The sequence below is a fragment of the Staurois parvus genome, unplaced genomic scaffold (assembly GCF_062004578.1).
Source record: "Staurois parvus isolate SC_StPar_1 unplaced genomic scaffold, SC_StPar_1.0 ptg000058l, whole genome shotgun sequence".
In the NCBI taxonomy this organism is placed as follows: domain Eukaryota; kingdom Metazoa; phylum Chordata; class Amphibia; order Anura; family Ranidae; genus Staurois; species Staurois parvus.
Window position 1 is genome coordinate 5,789,129 of NW_028317854.1, and position 16,977 is coordinate 5,806,105.

The 16,977-nt window shown below is 49.1% G+C and overlaps 1 protein-coding gene across 1 annotated transcript in view; it reads right to left on the minus strand.

Annotated features, from left to right (window-relative positions):
• The window catches only part of CRCP (CGRP receptor component), a 38,089-nt gene that overhangs the window by 17,156 nt on the left and 3,956 nt on the right, over window positions 1-16,977 (minus strand). The window contains exon 3 of the mRNA XM_089668458.1: window positions 10,306-10,404. Within this exon, the coding sequence (XP_089524584.1) occupies window positions 10,306-10,404 (99 nt within the window). The remainder of the gene's footprint in view (window positions 1-10,305; window positions 10,405-16,977) is intronic.

Genomic DNA, 16,977 nt, shown 5'->3' on the forward strand with positions numbered 1-16,977 from the left:
TATCAGTTTGGCTTTTTCCCCACATTTTCAGTTTTTTTATTTATATAAAATAAAAAACCTAATGGTGATCAAATACCACTAAAAGAAAGCTTGATTTGTGCAAAAAAAAATGATAAAAATTTAATTAGCGTAGTGTTGCATAGCTGCTCAATTGGCAGATAGAGTAACGATGTGCTGAATAGCAAAATATGGCCTGGTTATGAAGGGGGTAACACCTTCCAGACCTCAAGTGGTTAAAAGAGAACATATTTTTAAGCAAGTTTGGGCATACTGCACATACTTGTTCTCTCCATCCCATATAAACCATAATATACTAAACTCAGTATAACCAACGATCTTCTCCACCAGCTTCAGCAACTCTGCAGCTCTCTGAAGGCTTATAATATGCCACAGCCTCTTGGCTCAGTGAGAAAGACAACAGAACTGTCAGGGTTAGGGTCGGCTGCAGGTTATTTTATGGCCTCAACTCCAGTCAAAAAACAATTTTGAATCGTTTATTATCTCACATGCCAAAGGCGAGGGCCACAAACTGGAAAAGTTGATGCGTGAAATAAAGGGGGAAAGTCCAGATAGAGAAAACTAGGCTTTCCTTATAGCTTTGTTGTGTTGGTGACCAATCTCCTGAAAGTAGCAAGATGTCTATATGTATATGAATTACTACTCTGTGTCCCTTAATGTGCAACTAAGAAATAGTGTATTAAACATTGCGCTACTATTGTGATAGTGAACAATACAGTGTCTCACAGAAGTGAGTACACCCCTCACAGTTTTGGAAATATTTTATTATTTCTTTTCATGTGACAACGCTGAAGAGATGACACTTTGCTACAATGTAAAGTAGTGAGTGTACAGCTTGTATAACAGTGTAAATTTGCTGTCCCCTCAAAATAACTCAACACACAGCCATTAATGTCTAAACCACTGGCAACAAAAGTGAGTACATCCCTAAGTGAAAATGTCCAAATTGGGCCCAATTAGCCATATTCCCTCCCCGGTGTCATGTGACTCGTTCGTGTTACAAGCTCTCAGGTGTGAATGGGGAGCAGGTGTGTTAAATTTGGTGTTATCGCTCTCACTCTCTCATACTGGTCATTGGACGTTCAACATGGCACCTCATGGCAAAGAACTCTGAGGATCTGAAAAAAAGAATTGTTGCTCTACATAAAGATGGCCTAGTCTATAAAACGATTGCCAAGACCTTGAAACTGAGCTGCAGCATGGTGGCCAAGAGCATACAGCGGTTTAACAGGACAGGTTCCACTCAAAACAGGCCTCCCCATGGTCAACCAATGAAGTTGAGTTCACGTGCTCAGCGTCATATCCAGAGGTTGTCTTTGGAAAATAGACGTATTCATGCTGCCAGCATTGCTGCAGAGGTTGAAGGGGTGGGGGGTCAGTCTGTCAGTGATCAGACCATACTCCGCACACTGCATCAAATTGGTCTGCATGGCTGTCGTCCCAGAAGGAAGCCTCTCCTAAAGATGATTCACAAGAAAGCCTGCAAACAGTTTGCTGAAGACAAGCAGACTAAGGATATGGATTATTGGAACCATGTCCTGTGGTCTGATGAGACCAAGATAAACTTATTTGGTTCAGATGGTGTCAAGTGTGTGGCAGCGACCAGGTGAGGAGTACAAAGACAAGTGTGTCTTGCCTACAGTCAAGCATGGTGGTGGGAGTGTCATGGTCTGGGGCTGCATGAGTGCTGCCGGCACTGGGGAGCTATAAATGTATGAGAGAACCATGAATGCCAACATGTACTATGACATACTGAAGTAGAGCATGATCCCCTCCCTTCCTGAGACTGGGCCTCAGGGCAGTATGATAACAACCCCAAATACACCTCCAAGATGACCACAGCCTTGCTAAAGAAGCTGAGGGTAAAGGTGATGGACTGGCCAAGCATGTCTCCAGACCTAAACCTTATTGAGCATCTGTGGGGCATCCTGAAACAGAAGGTGGAGGAGCGGCAAGGTCTCTAACATCCACCAGCTCTATGATGTCGTCATGGAGGAGTGGAAGAGGACTCCAATGGCAACCTGTGAAGCTCTGGTGAATTCCATGCCCAAGAGGGTTAAGGCAGTGCTGGAAAATAATGGTGGCCACACAAAATATGGACACTTTGGGCCAAATTTGGACATTGTCACTTAGGGGTGTACTCACTTTTGTTGCCAGCGGTTTAACCATTAATGACTGTGTGTTGAGTTATTTTGAGGGGACAGCAAATTTACATGTTTTACAAGCTGTACACTCACTACTTTACATTGTAGCAAAGTGTCATTTCTTCAGTGTTGTCACATGAAAAAATATAATAAAATAATTACATAAATGTAAGGGGTGAGATACTGTATATAAAAAAAATATTCCCAAAATATATAATGGATTTGTTTCTAATCACTGAAATGTGTTCTCAAACCTAATAAAACTGAATAACCAAAAAGTGTAGCGCTGCCCCTTTACAAAAACTCACATCTTGAGGAGATCATCTTGACCTCCTTGAGGAAGTCACATGACCAGTGACAAAACTAGTCAGAGGCAGAGTCAATCACAACAGGAAGTGTGGTTGGAAGACGTGATTCGAAAACGTGATTCCAATTTCCAGATTTTTCTTAAGGGCACAGCATATTGTATACTTACAAGTCATATATCCATGTGCATGGTTTAAAGTGCACTGTTCCATGTGAGTGCAATTTGGAGGCTTTAATATAATTTGAATCTTTTAATAAATTAAAACACGATGATGGCCTTTTTTATTTTATTCAATTTGAGCCTTGTTTGCTGGAGAATCCATCTTATTGAAACAGAAGCAGCTGGTGAAGCAAACAATATCCTATACCAGTGGAAGGCATGCAATGACACTCTGAGGTCTAACATGAAAGGGAGCACACAGGATCACTGGTGGTGGATATCACATGGTGCAGTGTTATTAGATACGGTCTCATATGTGCATTTGTTAATGAACTGGTTTTCATGACACAGAGTTTATTTCATCATTTTTTTAGAATTGGAGAGGCATTTTTTGTATCGACTTTATATTTACACAAGGGAGGTTCTCACCTTCATTCACTAATATATATATTAGATCAGTGGTTCTCAACCTTTCTAATGCCGCGACCCCTTAATACAGTTCCTCATGTTGTGGTGACCCCCAACCATAAAATTATTTTCATTGCTACTTCATAACTGTAATTTTGCAGTGGGAGGAGTAGTGCCATGTCATTGGTGTCAGTGGAAGGAGTAGTGCCCCATCACTGATGTCAGTGGGATAAATAGTGCCCCATCGTTGGTATCAGTGGGAGGAATAGTGCCCCATCATGGTGTCAGTGGGAGGAATAGTGCCCCATCACTGATGTCAGTGGGAGGAATAGTGCCCCATCGTTGGTATCAGTGGGAGGAATAGTGCCCCGTCACTGGTGTCAGTGGGAGGAATAGTGCCCCGTCGTTGGTGTCAGTGGGGGGAGGAACAGTGCCCCATCGTTGGTGTCAGTGGGGGGAGGAACAGTGCCCCATCGTTGGTGTCAGTGGGGGGAGGAACAGTGCCCCATCGTTGGTGTCAGTGGGGGGAGGAACAGTGCCCCATCGTTGGTGTCAGTGGGGGGAGGAACAGTGCCCCATCGTTGGTGTCAGTGGGGGGAGGAACAGTGCCCCATCGTTGGTGTCAGTGGGGGGAGGAACAGTGCCCCATCGTTGGTGTCAGTGGGGGGAGGAACAGTGCCCCATCGTTGGTGTCAGTGGGGGGAGGAACAGTGCCCCATCGTTGGTGTCAGTGGGGGGAGGAACAGTGCCCCATCGTTGGTGTCAGTGGGGGGAGGAACAGTGCCCCATCGTTGGTGTCAGTGGGGGGAGGAACAGTGCCCCATCGTTGGTGTCAGTGGGGGGAGGAACAGTGCCCCATCGTTGGTGTCAGTGGGGGGAGGAACAGTGCCCCATCGTTGGTGTCAGTGGGGGGAGGAACAGTGCCCCATCGTTGGTGTCAGTGGGGGGAGGAACAGTGCCCCATCGTTGGTGTCAGTGGGGGGAGGAACAGTGCCCCATCGTTGGTGTCAGTGGGGGGAGGAACAGTGCCCCATCGTTGGTGTCAGTGGGGGGAGGAACAGTGCCCCATCGTTGGTGTCAGTGGGGGGAGGAACAGTGCCCCATCGTTGGTGTCAGTGGGGGGAGGAACAGTGCCCCATCGTTGGTGTCAGTGGGGGGAGGAACAGTGCCCCATCGTTGGTGTCAGTGGGGGGAGGAACAGTGCCCCATCGTTGGTGTCAGTGGGGGGAGGAACAGTGCCCCATCGTTGGTGTCAGTGGGGGGAGGAACAGTGCCCCATCGTTGGTGTCAGTGGGGGGAGGAACAGTGCCCCATCGTTGGTGTCAGTGGGGGGAGGAACAGTGCCCCATCGTTGGTGTCAGTGGGGGGAGGAACAGTGCCCCATCGTTGGTGTCAGTGGGGGGAGGAACAGTGCCCCATCGTTGGTGTCAGTGGGGGGAGGAACAGTGCCCCATCGTTGGTGTCAGTGGGGGGAGGAACAGTGCCCCATCGTTGGTGTCAGTGGGGGGAGGAACAGTGCCCCATCGTTGGTGTCAGTGGGGGGAGGAACAGTGCCCCATCGTTGGTGTCAGTGGGGGGAGGAACAGTGCCCCATCGTTGGTGTCAGTGGGGGGAGGAACAGTGCCCCATCGTTGGTGTCAGTGGGGGGAGGAACAGTGCCCCATCGTTGGTGTCAGTGGGGGGAGGAACAGTGCCCCATCGTTGGTGTCAGTGGGGGGAGGAACAGTGCCCCATCGTTGGTGTCAGTGGGGGGAGGAACAGTGCCCCATCGTTGGTGTCAGTGGGGGGAGGAACAGTGCCCCATCGTTGGTGTCAGTGGGGGGAGGAACAGTGCCCCATCGTTGGTGTCAGTGGGGGGAGGAACAGTGCCCCATCGTTGGTGTCAGTGGGGGGAGGAACAGTGCCCCATCGTTGGTGTCAGTGGGGGGAGGAACAGTGCCCCATCGTTGGTGTCAGTGGGGGGAGGAACAGTGCCCCATCGTTGGTGTCAGTGGGGGGAGGAACAGTGCCCCATCGTTGGTGTCAGTGGGGGGAGGAACAGTGCCCCATCGTTGGTGTCAGTGGGGGGAGGAACAGTGCCCCATCGTTGGTGTCAGTGGGGGGAGGAACAGTGCCCCATCGTTGGTGTCAGTGGGGGGAGGAACAGTGCCCCATCGTTGGTGTCAGTGGGGGGAGGAACAGTGCCCCATCGTTGGTGTCAGTGGGGGGAGGAACAGTGCCCCATCGTTGGTGTCAGTGGGGGGAGGAACAGTGCCCCATCGTTGGTGTCAGTGGGGGGAGGAACAGTGCCCCATCGTTGGTGTCAGTGGGGGGAGGAACAGTGCCCCATCGTTGGTGTCAGTGGGGGGAGGAACAGTGCCCCATCGTTGGTGTCAGTGGGGGGAGGAACAGTGCCCCATCGTTGGTGTCAGTGGGGGGAGGAACAGTGCCCCATCGTTGGTGTCAGTGGGGGGAGGAACAGTGCCCCATCGTTGGTGTCAGTGGGGGGAGGAACAGTGCCCCATCGTTGGTGTCAGTGGGGGGAGGAACAGTGCCCCATCGTTGGTGTCAGTGGGGGGAGGAACAGTGCCCCATCGTTGGTGTCAGTGGGGGGAGGAACAGTGCCCCATCGTTGGTGTCAGTGGGGGGAGGAACAGTGCCCCATCGTTGGTGTCAGTGGGGGGAGGAACAGTGCCCCATCGTTGGTGTCAGTGGGGGGAGGAACAGTGCCCCATCGTTGGTGTCAGTGGGGGGAGGAACAGTGCCCCATCGTTGGTGTCAGTGGGGGGAGGAACAGTGCCCCATCGTTGGTGTCAGTGGGGGGAGGAACAGTGCCCCATCGTTGGTGTCAGTGGGGGGAGGAACAGTGCCCCATCGTTGGTGTCAGTGGGGGGAGGAACAGTGCCCCATCGTTGGTGTCAGTGGGGGGAGGAACAGTGCCCCATCGTTGGTGTCAGTGGGGGGAGGAACAGTGCCCCATCGTTGGTGTCAGTGGGGGGAGGAACAGTGCCCCATCGTTGGTGTCAGTGGGGGGAGGAACAGTGCCCCATCGTTGGTGTCAGTGGGGGGAGGAACAGTGCCCCATCGTTGGTGTCAGTGGGGGGAGGAACAGTGCCCCATCGTTGGTGTCAGTGGGGGGAGGAACAGTGCCCCATCGTTGGTGTCAGTGGGGGGAGGAACAGTGCCCCATCGTTGGTGTCAGTGGGGGGAGGAACAGTGCCCCATCGTTGGTGTCAGTGGGGGGAGGAACAGTGCCCCATCGTTGGTGTCAGTGGGGGGAGGAACAGTGCCCCATCGTTGGTGTCAGTGGGGGGAGGAACAGTGCCCCATCGTTGGTGTCAGTGGGGGGAGGAACAGTGCCCCATCGTTGGTGTCAGTGGGGGGAGGAACAGTGCCCCATCGTTGGTGTCAGTGGGGGGAGGAACAGTGCCCCATCGTTGGTGTCAGTGGGGGGAGGAACAGTGCCCCATCGTTGGTGTCAGTGGGGGGAGGAACAGTGCCCCATCGTTGGTGTCAGTGGGGGGAGGAACAGTGCCCCATCGTTGGTGTCAGTGGGGGGAGGAACAGTGCCCCATCGTTGGTGTCAGTGGGGGGAGGAACAGTGCCCCATCGTTGGTGTCAGTGGGGGGAGGAACAGTGCCCCATCGTTGGTGTCAGTGGGGGGAGGAACAGTGCCCCATCGTTGGTGTCAGTGGGGGGAGGAACAGTGCCCCATCGTTGGTGTCAGTGGGGGGAGGAACAGTGCCCCATCGTTGGTGTCAGTGGGGGGAGGAACAGTGCCCCATCGTTGGTGTCAGTGGGGGGAGGAACAGTGCCCCATCGTTGGTGTCAGTGGGGGGAGGAACAGTGCCCCATCGTTGGTGTCAGTGGGGGGAGGAACAGTGCCCCATCGTTGGTGTCAGTGGGGGGAGGAACAGTGCCCCATCGTTGGTGTCAGTGGGGGGAGGAACAGTGCCCCATCGTTGGTGTCAGTGGGGGGAGGAACAGTGCCCCATCGTTGGTGTCAGTGGGGGGAGGAACAGTGCCCCATCGTTGGTGTCAGTGGGGGGAGGAACAGTGCCCCATCGTTGGTGTCAGTGGGGGGAGGAACAGTGCCCCATCGTTGGTGTCAGTGGGGGGAGGAACAGTGCCCCATCGTTGGTGTCAGTGGGGGGAGGAACAGTGCCCCATCGTTGGTGTCAGTGGGGGGAGGAACAGTGCCCCATCGTTGGTGTCAGTGGGGGGAGGAACAGTGCCCCATCGTTGGTGTCAGTGGGGGGAGGAACAGTGCCCCATCGTTGGTGTCAGTGGGGGGAGGAACAGTGCCCCATCGTTGGTGTCAGTGGGGGGAGGAACAGTGCCCCATCGTTGGTGTCAGTGGGGGGAGGAACAGTGCCCCATCGTTGGTGTCAGTGGGGGGAGGAACAGTGCCCCATCGTTGGTGTCAGTGGGGGGAGGAACAGTGCCCCATCGTTGGTGTCAGTGGGGGGAGGAACAGTGCCCCATCGTTGGTGTCAGTGGGGGGAGGAACAGTGCCCCATCGTTGGTGTCAGTGGGGGGAGGAACAGTGCCCCATCGTTGGTGTCAGTGGGGGGAGGAACAGTGCCCCATCGTTGGTGTCAGTGGGGGGAGGAACAGTGCCCCATCGTTGGTGTCAGTGGGGGGAGGAACAGTGCCCCATCGTTGGTGTCAGTGGGGGGAGGAACAGTGCCCCATCGTTGGTGTCAGTGGGGGGAGGAACAGTGCCCCATCGTTGGTGTCAGTGGGGGGAGGAACAGTGCCCCATCGTTGGTGTCAGTGGGGGGAGGAACAGTGCCCCATCGTTGGTGTCAGTGGGGGGAGGAACAGTGCCCCATCGTTGGTGTCAGTGGGGGGAGGAACAGTGCCCCATCGTTGGTGTCAGTGGGGGGAGGAACAGTGCCCCATCGTTGGTGTCAGTGGGGGGAGGAACAGTGCCCCATCGTTGGTGTCAGTGGGGGGAGGAACAGTGCCCCATCGTTGGTGTCAGTGGGGGGAGGAACAGTGCCCCATCGTTGGTGTCAGTGGGGGGAGGAACAGTGCCCCATCGTTGGTGTCAGTGGGGGGAGGAACAGTGCCCCATCGTTGGTGTCAGTGGGGGGAGGAACAGTGCCCCATCGTTGGTGTCAGTGGGGGGAGGAACAGTGCCCCATCGTTGGTGTCAGTGGGGGGAGGAACAGTGCCCCATCGTTGGTGTCAGTGGGGGGAGGAACAGTGCCCCATCGTTGGTGTCAGTGGGGGGAGGAACAGTGCCCCATCGTTGGTGTCAGTGGGGGGAGGAACAGTGCCCCATCGTTGGTGTCAGTGGGGGGAGGAACAGTGCCCCATCGTTGGTGTCAGTGGGGGGAGGAACAGTGCCCCATCGTTGGTGTCAGTGGGGGGAGGAACAGTGCCCCATCGTTGGTGTCAGTGGGGGGAGGAACAGTGCCCCATCGTTGGTGTCAGTGGGGGGAGGAACAGTGCCCCATCGTTGGTGTCAGTGGGGGGAGGAACAGTGCCCCATCGTTGGTGTCAGTGGGGGGAGGAACAGTGCCCCATCGTTGGTGTCAGTGGGGGGAGGAACAGTGCCCCATCGTTGGTGTCAGTGGGGGGAGGAACAGTGCCCCATCGTTGGTGTCAGTGGGGGGAGGAACAGTGCCCCATCGTTGGTGTCAGTGGGGGGAGGAATAGTGCCCCATCGTTGGTGTCAGTGGGGGGAGGAATAGTGCCCCATCGTTGGTGTCAGTGGGGGGAGGAATAGTGCCCCATCGTTGGTGTCAGTGGGGGGAGGAATAGTGCCCCATCGTTGGTGTCAGTGGGGGGAGGAATAGTGCCCCATCGTTGGTGTCAGTGGGGGGAGGAATAGTGCCCCATCGTTGGTGTCAGTGGGGGGAGGAATAGTGCCCCATCTTTGGTGTCAGTGGGGGGAGGAATAGTGCCCCATCGTTGGTGTCAGTGGGGGGAGGAATAGTGCCCCATCGTTGGTGTCAGTGGGGGGAGGAATAGTGCCCCATCGTTGGTGTCAGTGGGGGGAGGAATAGTGCCCCATCGTTGGTGTCAGTGGGGGGAGGAATAGTGCCCCATCGTTGGTGTCAGTGGGGGGAGGAATAGTGCCCCATCGTTGGTGTCAGTGGGGGGAGGAATAGTGCCCCATCGTTGGTGTCAGTGGGGGGAGGAATAGTGCCCCATCGTTGGTGTCAGTGGGGGGAGGAATAGTGCCCCATCGTTGGTGTCAGTGGGGGGAGGAATAGTGCCCCATCGTTGGTGTCAGTGGGGGGAGGAATAGTGCCCCATCGTTGGTGTCAGTGGGGGGAGGAATAGTGCCCCATCGTTGGTGTCAGTGGGGGGAGGAATAGTGCCCCATCGTTGGTGTCAGTGGGGGGAAGAATAGTGCCCCATCGTTGGTATTAGTGACACAAATGATGGGGCACTATTCCTCCCACTGACACCAATGAAACTTACTTTGCTGACCCCTGCTCCAGCCTGGGCTCGCTCTCTCACTTACCTGTCAGCTGTCTTCCTTCTCTGGCCGCTCTCCTCTTCACTTGCTCCGGCAGCTCCCTCGGTCTTCTTTGATGTACGCGCGCTGCCGCTCGGCTCCTCCTCTCCAAGCTCCACCTCCTCGCCAGTGATTGGCCGCCTGTGTGCCTCTCCTGAGCTACAGTTCCGGTGGGCAATCAGCGGCGAGGAGGCGGAGCTGCTGAGCGATCCCGGAGGTGTGGCCAGGTGACAGCAGCGTATCATCCCGCCCACACATCGCCGGAGACTGCAGCGGTGTCTCGGTTCCTAAGACCATCGGAAATATGTGTTTTCCGATGGTCTTAGGCGACCCCTGGGAAATGGTCGTTCGACCCCCAAAGGGGTCGCGACCCCCAGGTTGAGAACCGCTGTATTAGATAGTTAAATATATTAGTTAGTTTATATATATTTTGGGTATTATATTGTGTTTGTTTGCACTAACATTCATTAAAGTGTATTTTTTCCAAAAAAGATAGCATTTAAAAAACTACTGTGCAATTACCCATATGACATAAAAAAATGCAGTAGCCACCATTTTATTCTCTAGGGCCTATGCTTAAAAATATGTTTGAGGTTCTAATTTTCTAGCAAAAAAAAAAAAAATGCTGATTTATAGATGCAGCAGAGGAATGTCAGAATTGGCCTGGGGCCCAAGTGGTTAATAAGGGCAACCATAAGATTTGGTGATTGCAGAGTTACTAGTCTGAGGGGGTGGGCTAGACCACTGCATCAATAACTAACAAAAGGTATTGTATTTACAGAATATGTACCCCTACAACAGGACCTCCAGCTTACCTCATACATGATGGTATTAAGATTCTGCTGTCCAACACTGTTCTTATTTTTTCTTGCCTCTCTTTGCTGTGCTTTCAAGTCTGTAAGTAGATATAATACCTACAGAGCAGAAGAAAAAAAAAAAAACCATTTAATGTACCATAGGTGTTCGAAAACAAGTTATCTAAACTACTAGTTCAAAATCAAAATTTTCAATACATAGTACATACTATCATGGTTAATCCTAGGTGGAGAGATCACCTGAACTACAAGGCAAGCAGTCAAAGGAGTCATGATGGCTGCACGCACTCTTCAAGCAAACATAAAAGGCAACAGAATAAAATCTTCCATTGAGTTGTTACCTATATGGTTCTAATAAGGATCAGCAATGCCTTTGTTTTCATTACACTGTGTTTTTCACAGACATTCTCTCATCCATTCCACCAGTTTGTTTTTTTTGTAAAATTGTGTTGTATAAGAGAAAAACAGCAAAACTCCAAAGTCAACAAATACAAATTGAGTGTCTTTAATTAACGAGTTCATTGGCAATCTATTGCAGCACTTTGCTTACATTTTACTTCTATTGCCTATTGACAAAAAGACTCAAATTTGTAAATGCATTCAAGGTAATGAAAACAACTAAACTAAATCAATCCAAAATTCATAGTTGCTGAAATACTCAAAAGCCTTAATAAAGGAAACTGCATTGTATCGGTGAAAAGCCTCAATCTGGCTGGTACCCCACAGAGAAGCAACACTGGGTATATTTTATGTGGATCATAGCATCTGGTATAATAGCAAAGTAAGCAGAAAACAAGTCTGGCTCCCTCTCTGGTCTTGGTTCTTTGAATAAGAGGTCTACAAAAGGCACATTACATGCCTTTGTTCTATGTCAGACAGAGGATTTCTTTGTAAAAGTCTGCAGGGAACTTTATACCACAGCCCAGAGTTCAGACAATAATGCAGGCCATAGACGGCTCGAAAACCGTGCATTTTTTCAAATGATAAACGAAAAATCAGTCGTTCGTTAAACCGACGTAACCACCAACGATTACAAAAATCGGCCGACCAAGTCATAAAGTTCACTTAATATAACAGCCAAAACTTCTGTTCCTTCCAGGTCACGGCTCATGCACATATTTTTTTCCTGTAAAAACGATCGTACGATTTGGCCATCATTGACGCGAAAATCGGTCATTTTCCACGAATTTTCCAACATGACCGATAATCCAAAAGTGCAAAAAAAAACTGGCCGACCAATTAACCCACTAACAGTGCGAAAATCAGCCGATTATTCTTTCGGATGAAAAATCGGACGATTTTCGAAACAGTCTATGGCCGGCATAAGAAGCAGGAAAACTTAGAGGAAGAAGTATCCAGAGGAGTGGGACCTTATATTTGCGAGACCACACTACACGAGGGTATGGATGCAAGATTTGGGGGGGGGGGGTAGGGTTGGTGCAGAGCCATGATGGGGAGGTTTGTGGCACTGGCTGTAATTCATTTAGAACACATGATGCCAGCACTCATCCCATTCCACCTAGTATGTCCTTCTTTAATAATACATCTGAGGGAGATTTACTAAAACTGGTGCACTCAGAATCTAGTGCAGCTGTGAATGGTAGCCAATCAGCTTCTAACTTCAGCTTGTTCAGTTAAGCTGTGGCAATAAAACCTGGAAACTGATTGGTTTCTATTCAGAGCTGCACCAGATTTTGCACTCTCCAGTTTTAGTAAATAACCCAAATGGCGTCAATACACAGTTCCCCCCACTAGAGACAAGCTATTTAGGAAGCAGAAAGGCTCTGTAAACTGCAGAAAACAATACACAGTAATTGTAACTCTAAAGGTTCTTATGCAATAATATAAAGAGGTCACAGACTCTGTGATACTATAATTACTATGTAATGTACAAACCTTAAAAGTAAAGAAAATCATTTCCCCTCTCTGAATGAGCCAATCCCTCCTTAGTTTATGCCTCTCATTCTCGCCCTTACAGACACTGCGGCTCACAGTGGGAGGGTTTCATCAGCAGAGGCAGTGCTGTCAATTCACAACATAGTAGGGAGGACTAGGTGTGGCAAGCATTTGTTTGACATCAGCTTCTTCTCATCTCCAGTGCAGTGCAAGCAGGTACAGCCTACATGAGGGTGACAATGCTGCTTTGAATTCAGGAGCAGTGCAGCAGACTTGTCACATCATCACAGGAAGCATGATGAGATGCATTTAACTGGTAGGATCAACAGGTATTTGTGAGAGTTTGCATAGAGCTAAGGTAAAACTAGTACTGATGTTCTTACAATCTATTGCTGTAACCTTTTTTTCATAGTTCTACCTTAAAGAACTGCACCTTTGTTTTAAACTTTAAATTTGCAATGTTCTTACTGTCAAGATCGCGGCGCCAGACCCCAGCCCTTCTCACTAAATTCGTGACCAAAGGACTAGCCAGTCTAAAACCGCGATGTCACGTGCGTAACAATGCCACACCCAGCTGCACCCTGCACAACGATTTTCCAGCTAATTGGACCAAAATCGATGTACCGGCAGCCTGAGCGATTGTTACTGGGTCAGGTTAATTATGCAATTAACCCTTCACACTGCCACCACCTCCTTTTTGTACAGAGAAAGAGGAAACTCGGCAATATCTGCAGTAACACTATAATGGTTGAGGTAATCGTCTGTATAACACGGTTATACAGAGGGTTAAACAAACACAGAGGCAGGAATTCATAAATTGCAATACAGAGCTATAGAAACAGTTCAACACTTTCAGAAGGAAAGATTTATTACTAAAAGGTCAAACGGGTGCAATAAAAATATTTACAGTAAAATATGTAACTAAGATATAAAGATATATATATATATATATAAAAAAAAAAAAAAAAAACATACACAATAGCACAGCAAAGAGATATCAGAGAGAGGTGAAAGGGTTAAGGTACTTGCCAAAGTCCTGGGTTAGCAGATCCAAGTTTCAGAGCGAAAGGGCACGGGTCTCCCCAGGTGTTACTGATGTTAAAAATGGGAGACGTCTTCAACTTTTTCTCTTAGGCCTGACAGCCCAATTTGTAGTTCCCCAGCAGGGGGTGTCTCTGAAGTCAAGGGCCAATACCCCGTTTAGGGCGTGGAGGTCTGTGTGTGGACCTAAACTAGAGCCAAAATCTCTCATATTTTGGCTCATAACTTTTCCTATGCATAAGTGACATTCCATCCGCAGGTAGATTATTATGCAGACACGTCTGAGGATTCATTAGACATGAATTATGAAATTATACACTGAACGGTTCACGACATCTATTTTTCGGCTTTCCTATGTATACGAGACAAGGCGAGTGACCTATCATATTGTTCGTCTTCTCTTAGCCAATCTGACGATATGTCCGGTTTTTATGTAAGTCTCTCATATTCCAAGATATGAGACATAGTGTTAGCTGGTCCCGCCTTCCTTGGACTGTCTTGAGCTCCAGGGATAGCTTGCCTTATCTTATACGAGGTGTTACATTTTACAGGTTCTTCGGACAGCTAGGCCCCAGCTCCCTTGGGGACTTTATAGCTCCTAGCCCCTTGCTGGGCCCTGGCCTCCTGTGACACTCCTAACACACATACACATACACACTGGCCAAATGTCGCTGTGACTCTCAGAAAGGGAGGGGGAGAATGAGGGGAAAATATGTTTGTCAGGATGGTTAACCCCTTTGCCAAGATGGAGGATGAAGCCAAAAAATGGTTGAACCGAGTCCATCTCTGTGTGTACCCGGTTACACTTACTACCTTTCCTCCAAAATAGCAGCCACATACAGTACACAATCACAAAGTGGCCATCCAGGCTCCTTCAGAAGAACAAGTGCAAATGAAGTAGTTTGCCTTTCACTACAAGCTCCAGCATTCAGCTAACTAAAGCCATGTCCCCATTGTCCTGCTGTTGACTGCACCTATCTGCTCACTGATGGGCTACTACAGTCATTGACAATGGTGCCAAATTCAGGTTCGATGACTAGAAATCCAGTTCTGCAGTCTGTGCCTATGCTGATCAGTTGCCTCTACAAAATTAATCCTGTTGCCTGAGAGATCCCCGCTGCTGGACAGCCAATAGGAAGTGTCTATGTTACCCAAGCAGCAACCTGAACATCTACACCTCTACAACAGAGGACTGGAGATTTGGGACCTGGTGTGTCACATGAACCCAAGAGGGGGAGAGTTATATACTCAAGGTCCAGCTTTAAGAATAGAGTGGTGTCCGCTGTCCGCCTCCACATTCCAAGGACAGGGAAAGAGCAGTACCAAACTGATGAAGACATCCCACTGGTTAAAGTATAACTAAAGGCAGAGAAGAGATTGATTAGAACACCTGTCAGATTTTTATTGCTACCTCTGCCCTTGTTAGGGAAAGTCACCATCCTTTTTTTTGTCCTGTTTACTGTTATCATTAAAAGTGAACACAAAAAAATCTGAAATTTTTAGTTATCCCCGTAACATTAATAAAGGGGAAATCTTCCATTGGGGATACTAATTTTGATGACCCTGGTGACACCCCAGGATTCCCTCCCTTTGGAGGGATTTCCTTTCACCTCCTGTTTTGGCTATGGAGTAGGAAGTGAAAGGAAATCTCTGCAATCAGGCAAAGATGGCAAAAACAGGAAGTCTCCCCAATGGGACAAAGATGGCAAAAAAACAGGGGTTATAACCCTCCCTTAATCTATCTAAAATGAAAAAAGTATTGCCTATAGTTAAATGTTAACTGCTTCCCCTTCACCCTATAGCAGACGTACTGCTACAGGTAGCAGGGCTGTGCAAAATCACGTATATATACATGATTTTGTATTTCCTGGTAGGGAGTGCGCACGTGAAGCCGTACCTGCCCAACGCAGTCCTGCTATAAGTCGCGGATCGCTGCCATTACTAGTATAAAAGAAAAAAAATTCCAGTTTTTATACCGCCATTTGTAGACGCTATAACTTTCACGTAAACCAATTTACATGTATTGGGATTTTTTTTTAGCAAAGTCACATAGCAGAGTACATTTTGGCCTAAATTTATGATAAAATTTAATTTTAAATTTTTTTACTAGATATGTTTAATAGCAAAAAGTCAACAATATTGGGGTTTTTTTTCAAAATTGTCAGTCTTTTTTTTGTTTATAGCGCAATAAACAAAAACCGCAGGAGGCAATCAAATACCACCAAAAGAAAGCTCCATTTGTGGGAAAAAAGGGCATAAATTTAATTTGGGTGCAGCGTTGTATGACCACGCAACTTTCAGTTAAAATAATGCAGCGCCGTATTGCCAAAAAAGGCCTGGTCAGGAAGGAGGGTAAATCCTCTGGAGGGCAAGTGGTTAATGTTTTTTCTCTGATTGACTCTTAGCCCTGCTATTCCTTGTCCAGTCACAGCTCTACTGCACAAGGGATTACAAGTGGATACCAGGTCAAATTAAGAAACTGACACTTGCTGCGTTAATAAATAAAAGTATTGATGTATGTAATGATCTATAAAGTCAGTAACTGCCTTTTTGAAACTTGGAGGTTTCCATTCCTGATGTCTCCTTCCAGATATTATAGTTGCCTTTCTGTCATACTGACATTTGTGCCTTGAATGTAACTGTTTTGGGAAACAGTTAAATAGTTGGGTTCTGCTAGCGAAACTCAAAACATTTAAAGTGAAACTAAACCCATCGATTTAACAGTTTAAAAAAAAACAGTTACATTCCTGTCATGCCAGGATTGCTAACTGTGACATTTGTGATCTCAACCAAACTGTCAAGCCATGGAATCTCTGGTGTCATAACTGATCACTTGTGCAGCACCATGGCAGTTGCAGGTCAAACAGAGGATACGATGGCAGCTCCCTTGGCTGAAGAAGATTGGAGGGTTTAGACCCTCCAAGCAGGAGACTTGTATAAACAACAGTCTCAACCTTGTCAGTAGGTTTTACTGGTGCTGCATCCCTTATTATAAAAGACACTGAAAAATACAGAACCCTAGCAAAAGAAACTACTTTTAAGGTACCATAACAACAGTCATTAACATTTTGTAAAAAAATAGCTTTAGTACACAATATTATAAAAATATGATTTTAGTACATAAACGGAGTTATTTACATCTAAGTTTAATCACTGTCATATTGTAAATGATAATTGTCATAGGTGCTTTTGCTCTCATCCCAACTGTCAAGCCATCAAATGACTGGTGTCATAACTGATCACATGTGCAGCACCATGTCAACTGCAGGTCAAACAAAGGCCAAGATGGCAGCTTCCTTGGCTGAAAAGAATAGGAGGGTTTGGTTCCGCTTTAAGGCATGCCTTGCGGATAACGGTTACAGCTGCTGGTATGCTTTTTGTTTGCAATCAACTCAATTTTCAAGCCATCAAAAGGTTAGCATGATAGCTGATTGCATGTTCATGGATAGGAAGGTATAGTTCTGCTTTAACCACTTGTGGACCGCAGATAGCCGAATGATGGCTTTACCAGTTCTGGGATGGCATCATATGCAGTCCTCCCAGAACATGCACTCCCGCATGCACCCGGCGATCTCCGTAGTCACTGTGTCCATAGGACACAGCTGATCACGTGATGTTGTAAAAAGCCAATCACAGCATCCTTTTACCATGTGATCAGCCATGTCCAATGACACAGCAGATCACCGGTAAATGCAGTTGCCAGTTATCAGCTGCACTTTCCTCACGCTGTGACAG